At 46.8% G+C, this 22,302-nt stretch overlaps 3 protein-coding genes across 4 annotated transcripts; 1 reads left to right on the forward strand and 2 right to left on the reverse strand.

Moving 5' to 3' along the window:
• Nucleotides 3,822–5,590, forward strand: LOC8085503 (transcription factor MYB2). Its single transcript, XM_002465833.2, has 3 exons — nt 3,822–4,238; nt 4,355–4,484; nt 4,781–5,590. Exons 1-3 carry the CDS (start codon nt 4,103–4,105, stop codon nt 5,274–5,276), a joined length of 762 nt encoding a protein of 253 aa, XP_002465878.1. The 5' UTR covers nt 3,822–4,102; the 3' UTR covers nt 5,277–5,590.
• Nucleotides 6,045–10,343, reverse strand: LOC8085504. Of its 2 annotated transcripts, none has more exons than XM_021451723.1 (2): nt 9,799–10,343; nt 6,045–8,161 (listed from the first exon to the last, which is right to left on the reverse strand). In XM_021451723.1, the coding sequence occupies exons 1-2, from the start codon at nt 9,997–9,999 to the stop codon at nt 6,269–6,271; spliced, it is 2,094 nt and encodes a 697-aa protein (XP_021307398.1). In that variant the 5' UTR covers nt 10,000–10,343; the 3' UTR covers nt 6,045–6,268. The 2 variants fall into 2 exon arrangements, with proteins under 2 accessions (XP_021307398.1, XP_002468529.1); XM_002468484.2 differs by having other exon boundaries at nt 6,045–8,164; nt 9,799–10,342.
• Nucleotides 17,993–19,759, reverse strand: LOC8080583. Its single transcript, XM_002468485.2, has one exon. The coding sequence runs from the start codon at nt 19,703–19,705 to the stop codon at nt 17,993–17,995; it is 1,713 nt and encodes a 570-aa protein (XP_002468530.2). The 5' UTR covers nt 19,706–19,759.

The raw sequence follows: 22,302 nt of genomic DNA on the forward strand, positions 1-22,302 counted from the left end.
ATCAGAGACGCAAATTTTCAGACGCATGGCCTATCCGTCTTTAAGAGGCGTTGACAACCGTCTGAAAAATACTTTTCTGCAGTAGTGACACCTATCAAAAAAAGGAAGGAAAATCGCATTTCTAACTCCACCTCAAATGCCCAGGTGGTCATAATAAGTGTGTTATTGCGCTCCCGATCACTTTGTTGCGTGAGATTCATGCAGCATGGATGTCACATTTATCTGTGAGTTCAGTGCTCAGTCCATATATTCTCCCGCGACGTCCTTGAAAAAGTACTAGTGATCAACTCTAGTAAGTTAAACCTACTGTCATTATTAATTCGGATAGTAAGAATATCGATCTAGACACTTCATTCAGAAGATTAATATATACAGCGACGTCGAGGTCGAGAGCAGAGAATTCAGCCTGATCGAGGTTACACTTGGCTCTTTACATGTGGAGAGATGGCCGGGAGAGATCAGACAGACATCAGCATTTTCAGATGCCATATTGGTTTCTTCTAGACATATGGACAGTCACAGTACACCATACCACATATATACATTCGCAGTATATGTACTACATCAGACTAAAAGAACGACTTTAGCTGTCGCTTCTTGCCTGACAAAGAAACTGATTAAAGTTGCTATAATGCTAGTGTGGTACCATATAAAGCTTGGAGGTGATAGCTAGGGTTGACGCCGCTGGAGTCAGGCTGACTCGAGCACAAACAGATTAAAAGCAGCAGCATGCATCAGGTCAGGACAGGACAGTAGCCATCGAGCTACAACAAAGACCTCATCTCATCACCAGATAAATCGATCGATCGGTCGGTCATGAGAAGCTAGGGGAGAGTTAGGCCTGGCTCTGGCCTGTGATCCTCGGCCATGTGTGCGGTCAAACGACAACAGTAGCATCGTCGAAGGAACACGCTTTCCAGTTTCGAGTTCAATTCATCCCATTGCAGTCAGTCCCCTTTCATGTTCGCGTTCGCGTCCGGCCTGCTCCTGCGTGCATGCTTTCCGGGGATGTGGACGCGCACAACACATAGGCTGTACGAGAGCGCGCCATTTCTTATTCCGCTAAAGCGAGCCGATGCCGTGTTTTGCTGGACACCCATCGCCAGCGTTGGCCTAAAACAACAATGGAGCCAGAGCTGCACTGCAGCAGCCACTGCCGGGGCTAGCTCTCTCTAGCTCTCTCTTCCTCTCTCAGCTGTTTAAACAAATCGGGTCCTTTTCGAGACCATATTCCACTGTCTGGGAGACGCCCTTTTTCGCTGTACGTCTATCTGATCATTGAATTCTTGATATGCAGTTGTGGGTTGTGGCCGGCCTGCGCATGCAGATGCAGCAGCAAACAGACAGCAGAAGGGGGTGTGCATGCATGTACGATAGATTTGGTCCGGATCACAAGGATTGGTGGATGTGCTAGCTGCTGATTGCTTGCATATCTTCTGCACATGATGTTCCAGAGAACCTAGCTGTAACCTGCGCTACGTGGCGCCTCAGCTGGATGCTTGCAGCTAGCATGCATCTACTTACCGTACTTTTGAATCAGCTTCTTATTAGTACCAAGTAAGAGAAATCAAGAGTGGTTAGCTTACTCCATCTACCTCTAATAAGTACTAGTTAATTTATTACTAATTCATTTTTATCTTTTAGAAGGGATGACAAAAGCTTTGTTATGATTTTTATCAGGGCGAGACAATAATAGAAATATAAGTGTCGGTCTAGTTTTTTGAATGGAAACCAAGTCCAAAAACAAACAACTAGAAGAGTACGTACATCACTCACTCGATCAACTTTCGAACATCATCCAAGCATAGCAACTAACGAATTTACCCCCACACTTGCTCAACCTTGAGCCAATGGTCGAAAAAATAACCAAACTAGCTCCAACAAGAATAGCTCCAACAAAGAACCAACTAGCAAAACAATTATCTCAATCAACTAGCATCAACCACAACCAATAAAGACGATGAGCCTAAGCAACACTAACACGGCATGGCTTGGAGCATCGCCATGACAGGACGGCAAGAGTGCAGCGGATCTTGCTAGAAAGCCTAGCAACATCTCCAAGAAGGAAACGACGCCAAAAGTGTTGACATGCTAGCCTGTTAAGGAAAGGTTTTCACCTGCAATTCAAGCACAGTAAGAGAAGAGATAGAAAGAGGATGCCTTCAATTCAAGAAGGAAGCTAGCGGCGTCCATAAACGTCATTGTCCATGCTTTCGTTTTGATCTCAAGTACATATGTGGTTGATATTATTAAAATTCATCGCGAGGCAAACTTAATTTTTATACTTACACCATCCCAAAAGAATGCAACTCTAGTAGAGTACTTTGTCAAAGTATCTCAAATTTGATCAAATCGATACCAAAAAACTATAACTTTTTATAATAGAAAATAATTTCTTTATTGAGTATGTTTTCATAATATACCTATTTGGAGTAATAAATATTGATACTCTTTTCTATACATTTCATCAAACCTGAAATGGTACAGTTTGACTAAAGAAAAGCTATCTCTCTAGAGTTTTGTATTCTTTTTTGGGAGGTCAAAAAACGAGAAGCTTCTCCTTTTGCAGGATTATATAAGGGCTCATTATATAAAGTGAAAGATGAGAGCTTGGCTGAAGATTATGGTCTACACTGTACACTACACAGATGTTCAGCTTCTTCTAAAAATCAAGCCCTGTCAACAAGCAGGTCGTTTTCAATGGTTCGACCTCCTACTTCTTCATACAGTATATGGACTAGCTAGAGTGTCACTATAGCTCATTGACTTTAATTAACTACTACTGGAGCTGTTGTTGATCCGAAGTCTACTCTGGAACAGGTTGAGCTACTAGCTAGCTCTGAAGTCTAACTACGCGGTTAGGCCACTTTCGGTTGCTGGTAATTACCCATTTTCAGTTGACCTTAAGTGGTTATTTACCACTAGTAGCAAACATTAGCATGCGAGATCATGCAGTGCCCATGACTTTAACCGCTTCAACTCCCCTACGTTGGTGGAAAAGAGAGATCGTCCACTCCACTTGCAATCATATTCATGCTTAGCGAGTAGCGACGACTTGCCTTTTCATTTAGTTTGACCCTTCAGTTTCAGACTTTCAGTAGTGTAGCTCAGTCACCGATCAGCTTGCATAATTGCAAAGTGACACTGGCACACGCGCGTAGAAAAACATAATATGCCTGCTGCCAGCAATTCAGCATGCGTTCATCATATCATGCCTCATGGTAATGCATCCAGCAAGTGATTCAGGAACAACAGGGACAGGGATAGGCAATCTCATAGCGATTAAACTAAGTACCCTATGTCCCCTTGCATTGATCAGCCTCATTCTGACAACAGATCAATTCCTTCTTCTGAGGGGCCCACTGTCCAGTGACTTGGACGCACAACATATACTACTACTACTACTAGTAGTAGTAGTAGTAGTACTACTACTTTTACAAACCATCTGTGTTCCATCACTTAACTAGTATTTTAGGCCACCAGCAACGCCATATCTAAATACGGTCTGTCCTTAGTTTAGTATATACAGCCATTCATTGTACACGGAAAGTCTACATATTCTGAACCTGATAGATAGATAACCATCACGCACGTAAGGGATGGACTTTTTTTAAGAAAAAAAAGATCGTAAGGCATGATTGATCAGGAATTTTGCAATAGAATAATGAGCTAGCTAGCTGACGAGGCAACACGCTAAGATGCTTTTCAGCAAGACTAGCTTGCTGCATCTCGCGTTGCATTGCATCATCACCACACAACATTCTAGTAGGGTGAGCTCTTTTCCAGGGGCAGAGACAATATAATAATATCCAGAGGAAGCTTAGCCAAAGTGGGAGTGGAATTGTTACCCCTGCCGGCGAAAATGACGTGACATCCATCGCCTCCGCAGCTCCCAAGCCCCAACTTGCGAGCTCGTATAAATGGCGAGCATGGCCGCCCAGATTCTAGCTGTCATACAGGCCGGGAACCAGAGCCCAGCACTCCATAGAGATAGCTAATAGATTAGCTGCTGCAGTCATCATATATAGACAGAGCTTATTAATTATACTAGTCATATATAGATATATAGCCAGCGATAGCTAGGCAAACTAATTAAGGTGGCATGGACGCGATCAGCAGCCTGATGCTGCAGGAGGGGTGGAGGAAGGGCCCGTGGACGGCGCTGGAGGACAGGCTGCTTACCGAGTACGTGCAGCAGCACGGCGAGGGCAGCTGGAACTCCGTCGCCAAGCTCACAGGTATGTGTTGTACGTCTGGTGCTGATGCATGGCAAGTGTGTCTTGGTGATCGAGTGTGTGTTCGCCGCCGGCGTACGTTGTTGCTGAGTGCTGACGATCGGCCATGGCATGCTCAGGCCTGCGGCGGAGCGGGAAGAGCTGCCGGCTGCGGTGGGTGAACTACCTCCGGCCGGACCTTAAGCGGGGGAAGATCACCCCCGACGAGGAGACCGTCATCCTCCAGCTGCACGCCATGCTCGGCAACAGGTACGTACACGTACGTACGCATACGACGTACACAATGATGATTGAAGAATATATACAAATGCTCCTTTCCAAAAAAATATATATATACAAATGCATCAGTCAGTAATACAATGATGTGAGATGCATGTACATGCGAGAACTAGATAGAGCCTAGAGTGTGGAGCACACTGTAGCCGATTAGATTCCTCTCCGGCACTGTTGCTGATCGATCTTTTTCATCACATCTTCGTTGGTGGGCGGCGCCTAACCTTGCTGGGAAGGGAAAACTGAACCGTGTCGTCGCGTGGTGCGTGCAGGTGGTCAGCGATCGCGCGGTGCCTGCCGGGGAGGACGGACAACGAGATCAAGAACTACTGGAGGACGCACTTCAAGAAGGCCCGGCCGTCGCGGCGCGCCCGGGCGCAGCTGCTGCACCAGTACCAGCTGCAGCAGCAGGAGCAGCGCCGCCAGTACCTCCAGAGCCTGCAGCTCCTGCAGCAGCAGCAACAGCAACAGCAGGAGATGCTGCTCCAGCAGCAGAACCAGCAGCAGCTGGTGGTGAAACAACAGCAGCTGGAGCAGCAGAGCCCGCCGGAGTCTGATCACCAGGCCGTGATGGCGATGATGGACAGCCTGCAAAGCACGGCGGAGTGCTACTGCAGCCCGGTGTCGCCGATGATGTCGGTGCCAGTGCCGGAGCAGTGCTGCGCGCTCCCGGCCGACGACGACGCTATGCTGTGGGATAGCCTGTGGAGGCTGGTGGACGGCGAGGGATGCGGCGACGGTGACGGCTCCAGCGGCGGCGAGTACTAGCCGGCTAGTACGTACGTGTGCGTGTGTATGCCAGTGTAAAAAAAAAAGAAAGTGGAAGAGGAGGTTCTTCAGGTTTCAGCTGCTGCAAGGCAAGGATACTGCTAGTGGAAGTAGAGACATGCTAATTTTCCTATGAGAATAGTTGGTCTTGATCATGCTTCATGTTTTATTTTTCTTTTACCCATGAACCATGAGCAAGTAGCATTGTATCAAAGGGCCCTCTGTTTACGCTATCCTGTTACAAGGTTGAAATACCTTCATGTAATTTTGGTTTCAAGAATCAAGATCATGTTTTAGCTAGCATGGATTTATTATCTGCACCAGTTTATCAGGTTCAAACTTTGTCAAGAAAGAAAACAACAACAACTGCTGAGTGCCTAACTCCTACTTGAAAAACTACCAGACTATATGCACCTTGTCAGTGCAACATCTTGACAGAATCTGCATTCTTTCCATTAGCTTACACGGACAGTCTGTCTACTAACGGCTGAACAGCACCTGCAGAATCAGGCACGAACTGCAAGTTCAGGTTCTATTCTATACCAAGAATTGTAAGTTTATCAAACTTTGGTTAACATCTTCCGACAAGTACTTATGGTTTAATATTATGGAATCTGCATAGACTGAGCTTGATTTGCAGTAGCTCTTTAAACGAGCGAATCAGGCGTAAGAAACATGATCAAAAGAGGCTATCAGATTCAGACTGTTTTATATGGCCCAAAAGAAATATACCCAAATGATTTCACCCCCAAAGCTAGCTTGTGCTTATTGACCAGAATTCAAGGGACAAGTTTATTTACAGAACAAATCCTTTCTAAATTCCAACCATGTACACCAAACCAATTTATACCCCAGGACTTCTAGGCCCATGTCTGCTATAGAATACTGAAAATGGAAGTATCAGCTGTAGGAATAAACTAAAAAAATGAACAGATTACATTCACCTAATATTTTGACAGTTATAGCTAGACCTGCGTCATGATCAGGATGCATCACAGGAGTTGCTCAGAGAAGGATTTTGTTGTCCTGGACCTGGATGACCGGCTGAACCTATGTGGAGACCTCTGTGAAGGCGCCACAGTTGGGGAGCGGTTCAGCATGTCAGCAGTGGGTGCCACGAGAATCTGAGAGCGCTGCAGCATGTCAACCATGGTTGGCGTCTGATAGGTATGAATAGTGGTAGTGATCTCTGTTGAGTCCCCACGTGCAGTTGCTCTCTGCCATGAGTGTGAGCTCAGGCCGGCCAGCATGAAAGCCCTGCCTGATTCCTCGTACCTCCGCCGGTTCTCCACTCTCTCCTGCATCTCCCTCAGCTCCGTCATCAATGCCAGGCACTGGTTATCTGAAGATTGTGCTGCTTGTGACTCCAGTATCCTCCTACGGGCTTCGAGGATTGCCACGGCCTGAGAGAAAGCACCTACCTCAGCTGCAGCCCGTGCGGCAGACATGTCCTCTGTGGCTTGAACACGGTGCCACTCACGCTCAACCTCAGGAGACATTTTGCAGTCGACATGATGCTCAGGGCGCTGAATCCTTACTTCCTCACCATGTACTTCGATGTTCTCCATAGTGATAGCGTCATGATATGTACAACTTGGTTTGATCAGCACAGTCTGTCCCTGCGCAGGTGGGACATGTAGAGTGAGCAGAAACCCCCTCTCTTCATCTGCATACAGGTCACCAATATCAACTGAACCACCACGTCCATTTTCAGCAACTTGACTTGTATACCCACCAGACTTGATGGAAGTCAGTAGCACACCATTGTCAACACACTCAATGCCCAACCGCATCTCCTTAACCACAACACTCAGGAGGCCACCAATACACTGAGCAAATCCATCTTGGATCGAGCCTTCAGCATCGATAAATGAGAATGTGCCACTGGAGATCTCAGCAATAGCATGCATGGCAGCAGAATCATGATCTGAGCCGAAACCAAAGGTGTGGATCTGGACGTGATGGCCTGTTCCAGGAAGGATTGAAGGTGGGACAAGGGCACTGTAATCTAGTAGATTCCTGTCAGAAGGGAGTGTATATGTGTCTTGACCATCAGAGAGAAGAATGATGCTGCAAACAGGATTCTTCAACCGACGGTCCTCAATCACTTTAGCGCCTTTCTTTAGCCCATCAGCAATGTTTGTGCCACCACTTGCAACAAGGGAACTGACAGCTTGCAAGGCTTGCTGCCTACCGGCTAATGTCATTCGCCGAAGAGGAAAGAGTCTACGTGCTGTAGATGAGAAAGCAATGACAGACAGGCGGTCGTTGGGTCCAAGGGTTTGGATAACAAAGCTCATGGCATTCTTCAGAAGTGCAATTTTGGTCCCTGCCATGCTACCGCTGACATCAAGCACAGTGACAAGGTCAAGAGGTGCACGGGAGCTCGCTGAGTGTGAAGATTTTGGAGCCCTGAGATGGATCAAGATAGCAAAGATCTCCTTGGTCACTGATTGTTCAATAGCTGGAAATTCTGAATATGCCTTGATTTTAACTGAACCAGTGATAGCATTATGTTCGTCGTTCATATCAGACTGAAGATCTATGTGCTCATCGTCATTGAAAATGCCTGCCTCCAGAGTACGGAAGAAAGGGAGGTGCTCCTGCAGGTTTCCACTGTATGTATGGGAAAGCCTGCGGACAACAGCCATGTGCCCTTCATCCTGGGGCCAATTTAATGGGTTTACTCTAGCTCGTCCATAATTGGCATCTGCAGGTTGAGCGCCTGGGAGTTCTTTCCACTCAGCGCGGCATATCGGGCAGATGAGGTTGCCATGCTTGATATTTGAAGAGATGCAGTGAAAATGGAACTTGTGGGAGCATTCAGCAGTGAACAAGGCATGTCCCTGCCCTGATCTCATGCCACCAAGGCAAATAGCACATGTCTTCTGAAATCAAGAAAATTAAAGAAAGGTCACATATCTAGTATCAGAACTTGCTAACTTAACAAAAAAGCATACACTCTGCTCTGACTTGTGAAGTATATAAGTATCTATAACCACATCAGAACACATTAACGCAATGCAGATTTACAAAAGGGTACTTTCAATTTACAAAGACACCAAAACACATAAAAGCAATGCAGATTTTGATACAATTCTGTGGGAACTGCAAAGACGACCTGAAAACGGATTTTACACCAAGTCAAAAAATTTGGGCCTGTGGCCAGAGGTGTTGCCAGTATAGAGTCAGTGCTGTAATCTTGTGATTTTTTCTCTAATAAAAATCCAGCAAAATCTTTTGCCACCTTTCGGAAAAAAAAAAGTCAAAAAGGTTGTGAAACACAAGTTTGAGAACCACAAGTAGCACATCCTGATGCCACCACAGGAATGCCTGCCTGCAAGTAAAACACGCCCAACAAGAGTAGTATGCTGAACGACAGCTAGCTATCATTGTTGATCAAAAGATTATGACATAAAGATTTGAGTATAAATAAACACAGGTAGAAAATAGATTGCAGCATGCACCGCAACGAATAGTTACATGCATCCAGCTTAAAAGGCGTTAAAATGACACATGACTAGTTTAGCATCTTTTTTTCACTCGAACAAGCAGGGTAGTTTATCGTCTTTGGATAGATTAGGTCTATAACCGTGAGTACAGCATATCAGAATATCCTAGTTGTAAGTTTCACTTTTCCTAGCAGCCGCGGGATGCACTGCACCCACCAACCAAGCATACCACATGGACAGACAAGGTGCAGGCAGCTGCCCAATAACACAGCTCTTTCCCTTTCAATAAAAGTATCAGCCAGAAAACAGTTTTTGAGGGGGAAAAACTAGGGAAACCCCTTACAGCCGTATAGCACGTGATTCAACAGAAACATGTTTTTTTAAAAAGAAAATGTATTGAGTAAAATAAACCAGAAGTCTCTGAAGAAGTACATCAAGGAACGAAGAAAGAAACAAAAAAAAAAGCAGAAAGCAAGAAAAGGAAAAAACTACAGGACAGAAACATGTTAGCCTATGGTTTTAATTTTTAAAAATTGTACCACACCACAAGACTTTGTATGCACTCATGACTCATGCAACTTTCTTCAGAGTTCTAATAAGCTCGCAGGAAAAATGCAGCGTGGAAAAAAAACACCCACCATTCGTTATGCTGTATATTATTGAGATTTCTGGTTTCAAAATTCAATCCAGTGAGTAACCCGCCCGGCAATTCGAGTTAAATTTTGTTTTCTCCTCCCTCTAATATTTCTTCAATATAAAAGGGTGGGAACGCCTAGAACTAACGAATCTAGATGAAAACGAGGGAGCAAGTCAGCATGTGCCATTTGAGCAACCTCTAAAGTTAATAGTAGTAGTCAACGGGGGATCTTTGACCAGCACCAAACCAAAACCGCCGTCTTTTTTGCTCCGAATTTTACACGGCCAAAATCCGGACGAAATCCAACGCCAAAGCAGACATTTCTTCCACATCTCCAGTTCTCCATACACACAAATTCAGGCATTCGGCACGCCACACGAATCGAGAAGAACAGGCAAAGAAAAAAAAACGAAAACAGAGATGAAATCCCCACCTGCTGCGAACTCCGGCTCCCAAAGCTCGTCAGCCGCCGCACGGACACGGAGGCGGACTCCAGCTTGTCCTCAGACACTGAAGACGGCGCCTCCACCGCCGGCGGCGGCGGCGCGTCCTCGATGGCCCTCTGGCGCGCGGGAAAGCTGACGCAGAGGCAGGTGGCGAGCGCGCGCTTCGCTCGGGCCCACGCCGCCGCCATTGCCCGCCCCCCCCTCTCGGTCCTTGGAGCACGAACGACGGCTCCTTTCGAGCGCACGAACGAAATGTTGGTAGTCGGTGCCTGCTCGGTCGGCCTCGGCGGAGGAATTGTTGGGTGCGAGCGAGATCACAAGCGCGGAGCTCGGGGATGAATGGTTCTCCCCATCGCGGTGGGAGGAGGCGGGATTTGCGGTGGCCGCGGGCGCGTGGCGTGCTGGTGTGGTTCGGTGTTGGGGGTTTTTTTGGTCGTCGCGGGCAGAGCAAGAGCCGGAGAGGCCGTGGAGAAATATAAACGGAGAGGAAGACGGAGAGGGGAGGGAAACCGAGAAGGGAGATGGTGCTGCGTGGTTGACAAATGACAACTTCTCGTTTTGCCCCTCGGAAAAGCACTGTGGATTATACATCATCTTGAATTTCGGCATACATGTGAAGAAGTTCAGCATAGGCCTTGTTTAGTTCACCCCAAAAATAAAAAAAAATTATAGTTTTCTATCACATCGAATCTTGTGTATATGCATAAAATATTAAATATAGATAAAAACAAAAATTAATGATAAATCTTTTGAGTCTACTTAGTTCATAATTGGACAATAATTTTTAAATAAAAACGAATGTTCTATGGTTCCCAAAACAAAAAAGGTTTCGCATCTTATAAACCGTATTTTTTCGTCAGCCAACAGTGTTTTTCTCTCACAATAAATCAATAAAAATTATTTCAATCATGACTTTTTAGACCAGCGAATAGGCTCTAAACAAGGCCTTAGTTGACCCCAAAATTTAAAAAAAATCAAGATTTCCCGTCACATCAAATATTGTGACACATGCATGGAGCACTAAATATAGACGAAAACAAAAATTAATTGCACAATTTATCTGTAATTTATGAGACGAATCTATTGAGTCTAATTAGTCTATAGTTGGACAATAACTATCAAATACAAACGAAAATGCTACAGTGTCCAAAATCTAAAAACTTTTCACAACTAAACACCTATAGAATAGGGCCCCGTTTGGTTCCATTTGCTAGTTAAAATTATTTTAGCTACTTTTGGATGACTAATGAAACTAAACTATTTTAGTTCCTATTAGTCAATGTGTTTGGAACTTTAGCTACTAAGATAACTAAAATTTAGCTAGCTAAAATTTAGCAAGAGGAACCAAACAAGGCCTAGGTGATGTAACTTGACGTTTGGATTTCACCCATATAATAGTCCATCTAGTTACAATGAGGGATTGCCATAAGTTAACTGTACTCTAAAATTTGGTTACAAATATTTGAAGTACTCCCTTTATTTCTGAAAGCTTCAACTCCTGTAATCCATGTCAGTCAATTTTTTTTAATTTTGACTAACTTTATAAAAATAAGCATCAATATCTATGATATAAAATAAGTATTTTATGCAAATATATTCTATGATAAATCTAATGGTATTGATTTGGTACTATAAATTTTAACGTTTTTTCTATAAATTTAGTCCAAGTTTTAAAAGTTTGACTTAGGATAACTCTAAAAAATATAGCTTTTAGAGACAAAGGAAGTATTTGTTAAGTTTGCATATTGGAAGATAGTATAAGCATATTTGCCCCGGTGCATTTATAATTTTTTATAAATACTGTCACTATATATCTTATATAAAAAATCGTAATTAACGAAAAGAAGTACTGCATAAAGAAATGTGTTTTGGAAGTGACAGGTCCAAAACAGTGGAGAGAATACTCACGCAAGGAATTTTCCAGTTATCATTTCGATGTAGAAATGTCGCGCACGTGGGAATGAAGCGGGTTTTGGTTAATTGATGGTCGTAATTAGTAGTAAACACGCTGATCCACAAAAGGCAACGGAGTATGATTCTTTTCACTTGAACGGTTAAACGAGCAATGCTGGCATGCGTGTAGTGTACAGTAGCAAAGCATACGCAAACACGCTTTTTGTCTCTTTTGTTAACGTGGTGAAGGGGACTTTTAGGCCTTGTTTAGTTCGCAAAAATTTTCAATATTCTCCGTCACATCAAATTTTTGGTCTTATGCATGAAGTATTAAATATATACGAAAATAAAAACTAATTGCATAATTTACCTATAATTTGTGAGATGAATCTTTTGAGCCTAGTTACTCCGTGATTGAATAATATTTGTCAAATAAAAACGAAAGTACTATAGTAGCTAAAAATTCAAAAAATTTGCGAACTAAACAAGGTTGCCAGGTCTTGCAGACTGGACATTTCTTTGTAAAGTGTATATAAAAAAATATAATTGGACCATAATGTCTTACGGTATGTTATCATTTGGCAACAAAAAACAATGTCATATCAAAAACACTTTGATTATAGATAGATATGTTGATGCAATCTTCATGCATGGCTTAAAGTGTTTATATGTTTTCTTAAATTTGATTTATTTTCGTGTAGGAAATACGCTTATCATTCTAAGGAATGAGGTAGGATACCATTTGACCGAATAATCAAAGATTAGCTGCGGGTCAATCAGGAAGATCGTTATCCAGTTATCCTTGTAGCGGTGGCATCCCGCTGCAAACAAGCAAATGACAAAAGGTCACTTGTCTTATCAGCCGTATTTTATCTATTAGCTAATAATATATTTTTTTAAAGTAAATCAACGAATAATATTTTCAGTTACAGTGAGCGCATAGCGCCGGATGGGACAGGCGGCAATCCATCCATCCCGTGGACCTGGCTCGTTCAGATTTCAGAAGCTGTGCTGCACCTGCACTTCTGCCAAAGATCAACACAGCGTAGGATGATGGATCGGCGGCATATGGTCTCCCAATCCCATCTCCGATCACGCGGCGCGGAGCGGCTGATCGCTGGGCTTGGTTTACGTACGGCAAACTCAGCGGCCGCCGCGGTCTCAGCATCCCCGGGCAGGCAGCATGGCCAACGTCATGCGGTACGACGCGAACAACATGACTTAATTTTTTTTATAATTTACAAAAAAAAAACGAACTTTCATGTATCTCAAAAGTAAAAAACGTCCAGGGAGTAGTAGATTGGAGCAGCCGCGCGTGCCTCTAGGCCTCAGCGCTTGCGTGCGCTTCCCGGGCTCGAATCGAATAGACCCGGGTCACGATCACGGCGCGCCGGCGCCGTGGCCGTCTCGACACGCACGGGCGTTGCGGCCGCTGCACTGCACTGCACTACACGCAAGGCAAAAGGCGCGCGTGCCTGGTGCCGCGCGCCCTGCGGCATGGCTCGCTGGGCTGGGTGGCGCTCGGTCGGGTATCCGCGGCTGCATGCGCGCATCCGCCCTCGCCGTGCCTTCTAGGGCCAGTCGGCCACTCGTTGTGGGGTGCTGTGCTGGGCGGGACGGCACGGCACGGACCTCGATAGATTGCGTGCGTTTTGCATCAGCGAGTCCGGACCTGGTCCGATACTTGTCGTGTTCATTTGCCTTATAAGCGCTAAAAATACAATTAAAGAAATCGATGCTAATTAATCCTGTTACGATCAGAAGAAACGTGCTCCGTATTTCGTTTGGTGGTTTGGCGTTGTCGTGTGTTCCGGTCAAGGTTGTGGTGCTACCTAGTTGCTACCGAGCCACCAAACATAACAAAGAGAAACGTAGGTATATTCCCAACACTGCAGTTAGGAGTATCAGCAGGTTCGTCAAAAAAGGCAGCGCTGCTCAGAGTGAATGAAGGTTATTCACCGGTCCTCAGCACTACTGCGTACAGTACGTACCAAACCAAGAACCGATAGCATCGTCATCCAACACAAAACGCGTCGGATACAATACAATTATCGTGTGCACACTGCTGCTTGTCCAGTTGTGCATGTGTTGCACAATTTTTTTTCGGAATCATGGTTTCTTTTATCTTGCACCGACACTAACACTAATTTCAAACGAATCGAAATGAGATTCCACGTGACCTAATGACCCATGTCATATAAGAGTTTTTATCGGGTATATCCAAAATAATTTCTGAGGCAATGGTATGTTCCGCGCGCAGACTATGCTGACAATAACTATATTAAAAAAAATACATGTGTTTACGTATACCGTTGACATAAACGTCTGGATAAGTACTGTACTGTAGTAGCAACTAACTTGTAATTAATTAATGTCGACTCTCTTATACTATAGCAGAAAGTTGACTTTTTGCCATCCGAGGGCAACCCCTGTGGTTATGAATAACGTCATGTCGATTATTATCCGCGTACGATCGAGGAGCTGCTGAGTTGTCGACGACGACTTCGATCCCCATCTATGCATATACACGAACCAATGAGAGTTGCCATGCATACTGCAGATATACTCGTTGCAACTAGGTGGAGTATATAAATGTCAAAGGCGGAGAGAGACCTGTAACGACAATCTTGCAAGACCGGCGGATCGATATATCCAAGGCTAAGAGACATCGTCCTCCTTGCGTTCGCCATGATTCGATCGTAGCATACTACTGCATACGGGTACGGTACGATACGACAGCTGTTTGTTTCCCTTTCCCATGATCTGGACGTGTAACCACATCAAGATGCCAATCCAATGCAGCTGCCAGCAATCAGCATGACATCGATCCACGGTTTCAACTCGAGTGCCAAACAGCTAGCTATATATATGTCATACATTCGTGCATGCTTACTAGCTAGCTAGTAGTGCTGGAGTATAAGGCCTTGTTTAGTTTCCAAAAATTTTAGGTTCAGAGCACTGTAGCACTTTCGTTTGTTTGTGTCAAATATTATTCAATTATGAACTAACTAGGCTCAAAGATTCATCTCGCGATTTACAGACAAACTGTGTAATTAGTCTTTGTTTTTTACTATATTTAATACTTCGTGCATATGCCGCAAAATTTGATGTGACAGAAAATCTTGAAAATTTTTTTGTTTTTATGGTGAACTAAACAAGGCCTAAGATAAAACTGGAGTACTAATTAGAGTTGGGTTGCGTGTACTTATCCAAAATAAAGGACTAAGAGATGGAGCTGCAAAAACCAACAAGTCCACTCTCCGAATCTAACCCGGGGAGGTGGCATCAAATCAAATCAAAATAAAGTTGAGGCAACGCTCCTATCAATCTGGGTGCATGCACCATCAATCACTTGGTCAGCGTCGACAGTTGGCCAGATCATCCATAGTGGGTACTCTGAAAGCAAAGCTTGCAACGTCTAAGTACACACGTCGTGTGACCGATCGAACGCTCAAGAACAGAAGAGTACGTACAGGTACAGTACACCCCCAACCCCAAGAGAGAGCGGAAAGAGACGAAATTGGACGTGAAGTTTCTCTATCTACACATCCCAACTTATTACGTATTAGCTAGCACCCACCATCGTCCATCTCTCTCTGGACTGGAGTACTATTGCCCAAGGAGGGAGGCGGTGGCACATGCCACTTTGCTTTGTTCATTCCCCGATCGATGGGGTCTCCACATGCATGGGCGCCGCGCCGCCGACGTCGTATCGTAACAAATGGAATGCAGAAGAGACGACTCGCGCCACCGCATGCCGCTATTTGCTAGCTAGCTGGATGTGGCTGGTCGTTTCCTGTTGCCATCACGAATTAATCAGTGCCCATGTGCTCTGCGGCCCTCCTACCTCGTTGGCTCGTTCAAACCTGGCGCCCCCGGCTCTAGAAGCCCAAGCCCAAGAAAGAGAGAAATTTCCATGGATTCATCACCCAGCAGAAAGCAATGCAGCGCAGCGCAGCGCAGGCCGGCGGCGACGCCGGTGCTGGCGCATCGCTGAACCTGTCTCTGCGTGGAAAAGTAGCTAAGGGCAGGACGGGGACGGGGACGACTCGGGAGCCGCAGCCCACAGCTAGCTCTGCTCGGGCTCGGCGACCAAAACCACGTCCCGCTCGGCCACATGTTTTTTCGGCGCTGGGGTTGGTAACGTTGGTTGGACGCTTGGACTGCATCGGTCATCGGTGTTGGGGGCGCTTTTGGATTGGATTCGAACGCAGGCGGCGTTCAGACACGCTCGTCCGTCGTCTCCGGCGCCTCCGTCGGTGGTTGGGTGCGGGAGGCATCCACGTCATTTTTGGGAGGGGTGTTCGTGCATGGACACGCGGAGTCCGGATCGATCGATGTCCAACTTTTTATTGTCGTTGTTTTTTTCTTTTGATAATAGAGAAAAGTTCCAATTTCAAATACGGAAACTCTACTCTGCCACGCCCGCGCCTCACTCCCTCTCCCGACACGACCCGCGTTCTCTCTCCCTCCGCGCCCTTGTCGAAGTAGAAGAAGCGCCGATGGCTAGGGTTCTGCGCCGGCGAGATCATCCCTCCCTCCTCTTCGGTAGCGACGGCGAGGTAGTAGGCCCCTTTCTTTTCTTCCTAGATCTGAGCTCACCGGAGACGACGACGACGACGACGACGACAGTGGCTAGGGTTCCGATGAGTTCCTCCCCCTCTCCTTCCCAACTCCGGCGGATATAGAAGGCCTAGGCCAACCGTGGGGAGGCAGGGCGACCCGATGATGGGGAAGGAGCCTCAACGATTTAGGGGCCCTAATGGTGCCTTTGGCGGCTGAGCCAGCGAGGGTGTCATGGACGGAGCTTAGAGCTTGCCAACCATGGTGGATCTTCAACGAGAGAAGAGGAGGGGGGGGGGAGAACACGGCCACCACAGATGCTAAGCTTGTTGGAGTTGGCAAGCTAGGGGGGACACAACCGTCGCTAAAGAAGGGTACGGAGTAAACCTGCCTAGATACTCCATCCATATAGGATTTATAAATCGTTTTGGATAAGGTTTGAGTCAAACATTGAGAATATAAATCATCAATAACTTTTCAATTATTGAGTTTGCAAATGTAAAAATTATATAAATATATTTGTCTTAAAAAAATAATTTCATAAAAGTTGTGTTTATTTTTGAACCTCTTTTCTAAATATTTCATTTATAAAAATAAAAGGTTAAAGTTGTGTTTTAGAGACCTTATCGCTGTCTTAAATGACTTTTAAAATCTACACAAAAGGAGATAAGCTAACAAGGGAAAGTATATACACCGGCTATTAATCCCGTATAACTCCTCTCTACCTCCAGCGGCAGAGCAGCCACTAGAGGTGAGGAGGAGCCGTGAAAATCGATGTCAGGATCCAAATCGCCTTGCTATGTGAAATAGATTCAGCATTTCAGCTCCTCTCCGATTAGATTTTATTTGAGCAATGAATCCAAATTCCGTTGTAACTTTGCTGCTCAGCTTTATTTTCTTTGTTACTTTCTTTGTTTTCTATTTTGTTGTCAAAAACTCTTGTATTCCCTTTTATTTCTGTTCAATAAATTTTCTGCGGGGGCAAAAAGCTTCTCCATTTCTGTTAAAAAGAATCGCCTCGCTTTCATCACGAAAGAAACGTCGAGAAGTTATGCCTAATTCATACAGCCACTGCAAGCCATTGGGCCTGTCCTCTAGTCGTTTTAGACTGGAGAATCTTGGCCCACTCTTTTCTTGAGAGGAGTACTGGTCGCCCGGTCGGCCTTCGCAGTACCTCAAGAACAAATCTTCCACGACGTGGGCCAAACAAATTGTAGACGGTCGTGCCGAAGATGGGCCAGAGGGAAGAAGCCCACGTATAAACCGTGTCACGCAGTCCAAACAGGGGGGCTTCGGTACTTGGTTGTCAGATTTGCGGCATCTGCTGTGTGTGTTTCCGCTGAAATCTTCAATTGGGCATCGGCGAGGATTTGGCAGCATATCGCCGGATTTGGTAACGTTGCGGCAGCAAGCGCAGACGGCGGCGGAGAAGTCGAATCATCGACCCTCAGTAAACTTCTACTTGGTTCAGAAAGAAATTCCAAACATGCAGTTTTTTTTAGAATTCTCCAAACATGCAGATTCTCCAGATTATTCAGGGCAGAGACAAATTGCAACACCATACACGATCACGATGCCACACACACATCGGGCTGCGTTTGTTTGGCAGGGAATGGTGACCAGAAACCATTCCTACCAACAATGCTAGTGTAATTTGTATAGTCAATTTTCAACAAAAACCATTCCTGGCTAGGAATGGCCTTAAAGGAACGAGCCCCTAGTCATCTACTGCTCCGCCACTTCCTTCGATGCAGCAGAGCTCTCCGCTTCTTCTGCAGCCTTCGGTTGCTGCTGCTGCTCAGCCGCCGCCTCCCGAGCCTGGCGCGACCGCAACAGCATGGCGCGCATGGCCGGGGTCAGGTACGACGCCGCCGCCTCCGCCTCGTTCGACGCCGCATCGGCCGATGCAGCGTTGGACGTCCCTGCCTCGCCGGCCGGTCCACCGACATCGGAATATTCCATCAAGTCCGTGTCCAAGTCCAACGCCTCCACATCGCCGGCATCAGCCTCCGAGTTGGTCGCCTCCGCACCGCCAACGCTGCCCGCCGAGGGCTGCACCACACTCTGCAGGGGGCGCAGCTGCCTCGTGGTCGCGCGCTGCTGCTCGTGCGAGCTCAGGCCGGCGAGCACGTACGCGCGCCCCGACCGCTCGTAGCTCTCCCGGTTCGCCACGCGCTTTCTCATGTGCCTCACCTCGGCCCGCAGCGGCCCCAGCCCGTTGCGGTAGACGCCGACTCGCTCCGCCGCCCGTGCCATGGCTCGCCCCCGGTTCCCGAGTATCTCCGCAGCCTCCTGGTGCGCGCCCCGCTCCGCGGCCGCCCTAGCCGCCGCCATGTCCTCGATCGCCTCCACCCGTTCGCGCTCCCGCACCACCTCGGCTGACCGTTCCGCGTCCGCCGCGTGCTCCGGCCTCGCCACCACCGTGTCCTCCGCCGTCACGTCCACGTGCGTGCCACCGGCGGCTTCTCGGTAGCTGCAACGAGCTTTCAGAAGAAGAGTGTCATCGCCGTCCGTTGCTTCCACAGGTGGAACAGTCAAGAACAGTAGGAAGCGCCGCTCCTCATCCGCGTAGAGCTCGCCGACGGCGATCGACGCGGAGCGGCCGTCCTCGTCGACGCGGCTCTCGTAACGCCCGGACTTGACCGAGCTGATACGGACTCCGGGATGCCCGCAGGCGATGGCGACGCGGGCCTCCTGCGCCACGACGGTGAGCAGCCCGCCGATGCACTGCGCGAACGCGTCCTGGATGACCGCCTCGTTCTCGATGAAAGAGAACGTCCCGCCGGTGGCCTCGGCCACCACGTGCATCGCCGCCGCGTCATGGTCGTTGCCGAAACCAAAGGTGTGGATGGGCGCCGACCCCTCACCGGTGCTGGCGGTGCCAGGCACGAAGGACGGTGGCACCAGCACCTCGTAGTTGGGCGGCACACCGCCCCGCGCCCGCCGCGGCATGCTGTAGTTGTCGTGGCCGTCGGAGAGGAGTATGACGCTGGAGACGGCGTTCCGGTGCCGGCGCTCGCCGAGTACCTTGGCGGCTGTCCGGAGCCCCTCGGCGATGTTGGTGCCGCCGCCCGCTCTGAGGGACTCCACCGCCTCTGTGGCGAGACTTTTCCCGGTGTGCGACATGCGCAGGAGCCTGGTCACGCGGCGCGCCCCGGACGAGAAGGACACCACGCTGAGACGGTCGTGCGGGCCGAGGCTGCCGATGACGAACCCCATGGCCTGCTTCACCAGGGCAAGCTTGTCCCAGCGCATGCTTCCGCTCACGTCCAGCACCGTCACGAGGTCGAGTGGAGCGCGCGGCGCATCTCGATCTCCGGCTGCCGCCTCGTTAACGATTACTCCCGGAGCCTTCACGTGCACGAGCACGGCGAAGTGGTCCTGCGACGAGTCCCTGGCAACAGCCGAGAACTCGACGTGTGTCTTGACGGCCAACATCCCACTGGATGCGGTAGCTTGTCGCTGGTTGTCTTCACCAGATGGCAGCTCCACCTCGTCGTCGTCGTCGAACACTTCTGGCTCCGCGGGCTGCGGCAGCGGCTGCCCGGCGGGGACGGGCGGAGGCTGCACTCCGTGCATGGGCACCATGCGGGGAAGTGGCTGTCGCGGTAGCGTGGGTGGCATCGACGACGGCTGTGACGGACGCACAGACGGCAGCTCGCGCCACCGCGCGTTGCAGAGCGGGCAGACGAGATTGCCGTGCGCGACGCTCGCGGAGATGCAGTGGAAGTGGAACGTGTGGGAGCACTCTGCCGTAAAGATGGCCTGCCCGCCGTCGGCGCCCATGGCGCTGAGGCATATGGCGCAAGGATTGCTCTGCATCCAAACCAAAAGTTTCACACATCACTGAAATAGTCTGTTCAAGGGACGAGATAAGACACAATTCTGAAATATTAATCTGAAATATTAAATCACTGCAAAAACATGTTAGATTTTTTTAGAAAGGCGACAAGAGTTTTTGCCAGATTTTAATTAGACGAGAGAAAAAAAAACAAACGAAATTACAAAACAAGGCTTTTTTTGTTAAATCACCGCTCAGAGTTGGAGCCCCTATGAGCGCCGAACTCCAACTCTGAAACAACACTGAAAAAACAGAAGCTGAAACAAGGAACCTAGCCCAACTGAAACTAAACTGAAACTGAACCTAGCCCACTGATACAGAAGCCAAAACAGTCAGGAGGGAACCAACTGAAACTAAAACTAAAACTAAAACCATATTACAATCATATTGGAGAAAATATAACCAGAGTTCAGAAAAAATTATCTCTTTTTATGTCAGGACAAAATAGAAACGAGATAGATCATCACATTTGAGCTAACCGAAATTTTTGAATACGTAGTATCGATGGAAAATATGATAGAACACTTCATAGTTTAGCAGAGTTTTTCTACCTGTTGAGGACCTTCCATCTCAGCGAGGTGCTATGAGAATGATAGAATCAGTGGGGTGGCTCTGGGTATAAATAAAAACAAGCCAAATGCTTCATCTGAAAGGAAAAGAATGACACCATTGGATATTTGGATATACCGTCGTGGCTCCCACGATACACTGATGCCGACTTAAAACCCTAAACAAAAAATGGAAGTCATAGAATAGAATCCTCGGTCTGCACGATATTTGTCCGTAATCCTTGTTACATCTTCTGTGCAATGCATGTCTCCTCGAGGATTAACACCTTCAGGACTGGAGGGGAATATACAAGGATTGTTGTGTTATTATTAGTGGAAAACCTTTGTATTTTGGCCCCCTTTGAAATCATTTTTTAAAAGAAATAGAGGGCACCTCCCTCGAACCGTGCAATCAAATACTAAAAGCGAAGTAGATTAAAAAAAACTAAAAGCGAAGTCCGCTGCCTCCGGCGTACGTGTCGACTTTTGCATTCCAATGAAATTTAAAAAATCACCTTTATCCAACTGCCGCCGGCGACAGCAGGAAGGTGACGAGAGGCGACACGTTCAACATGAATTTTGTATCCTCCTCGATGATGTAGCGTGAATGCGTGATCGTATGCATGGAGGTCATATATCCTCATTGCTTGATTCGACTCTTTTACATACTTGGATTTTCGGTATAACACCAGACAAGCGATTGGTTTGCTTTTCGCTTCCCTTTGGTTCGTTTGTGGCCAACGATGTTTGGATTTCGGAAACAGAAATCTTCTACAGCTGTAGCACTTAATATGTGCATAAATTATAATTTATTAGAATAAATTCAATTCCAAGAATCCAAATGGAGTCTAAGGCCAGTCTCAGTGTGTTGTTTAAATGCACTGTTTCCAAAACAAATCCGCTGACAATGCATCAATGAAACGAATAATGAAACAACCTCCACAATGCATGAGTTTCATCTTGACGTTTTCTAGGCTGGGCAAAACATTTAATTACTATAAAATGATTGGATCACTGCAAGATGGTGAAACAATTTAGCCCTCAGTGGGGATTTCATCCCATTTCACCGCGTGGGAAACAACACCCGTGGAGTTTCACCATGGTGAAACTACTTCCTTCTCTCTCCTCTTCGTTTCATGCAAAAAGTACAACTTTGCTGACATGGCGCTCTAATAAATGTGCATGACATCCTGGTGAAACCTCCATTGAGACTGGCCTAAGAGTATTATGATGAGAATTTGTTGTATTTCTAGTTTAGTTTTATCAGGTGTTGAAACCAGGATAGTTTGACTTAGGTTATTTTTTCGTCCTAAAATTATGATAATCAGTCTGTTCGTTTGAGTTTATCTCTATCCGTCAGCAGTGTTTTATTATTGTAATAAATCAGCGAACAGTACGTTTATGAGAAAAGCGAACAGTGTGGAGAACAAAAATGTTTGTACTTAGGGATGTCAGATGGCTAGACTTTGAGGTCACACCGATTATATTACCAAAATAAGAAAATATTATAAAAAAGGAGACGAAGCTGACACGCTATTACACCCTAATATTCCGACCTACCTACCAGCACAAGTCTAAGAAATGCCCCGAAAATTCCGGCAGCAGATTGTTGCTGAACTTTCGTTAAGGCCTTGTTTAGTTCTTAT

This window comes from Sorghum bicolor, chromosome 1 (assembly GCF_000003195.3).
Source record: "Sorghum bicolor cultivar BTx623 chromosome 1, Sorghum_bicolor_NCBIv3, whole genome shotgun sequence".
NCBI classification, from domain to species: Eukaryota; Viridiplantae; Streptophyta; class Magnoliopsida; order Poales; family Poaceae; genus Sorghum; species Sorghum bicolor.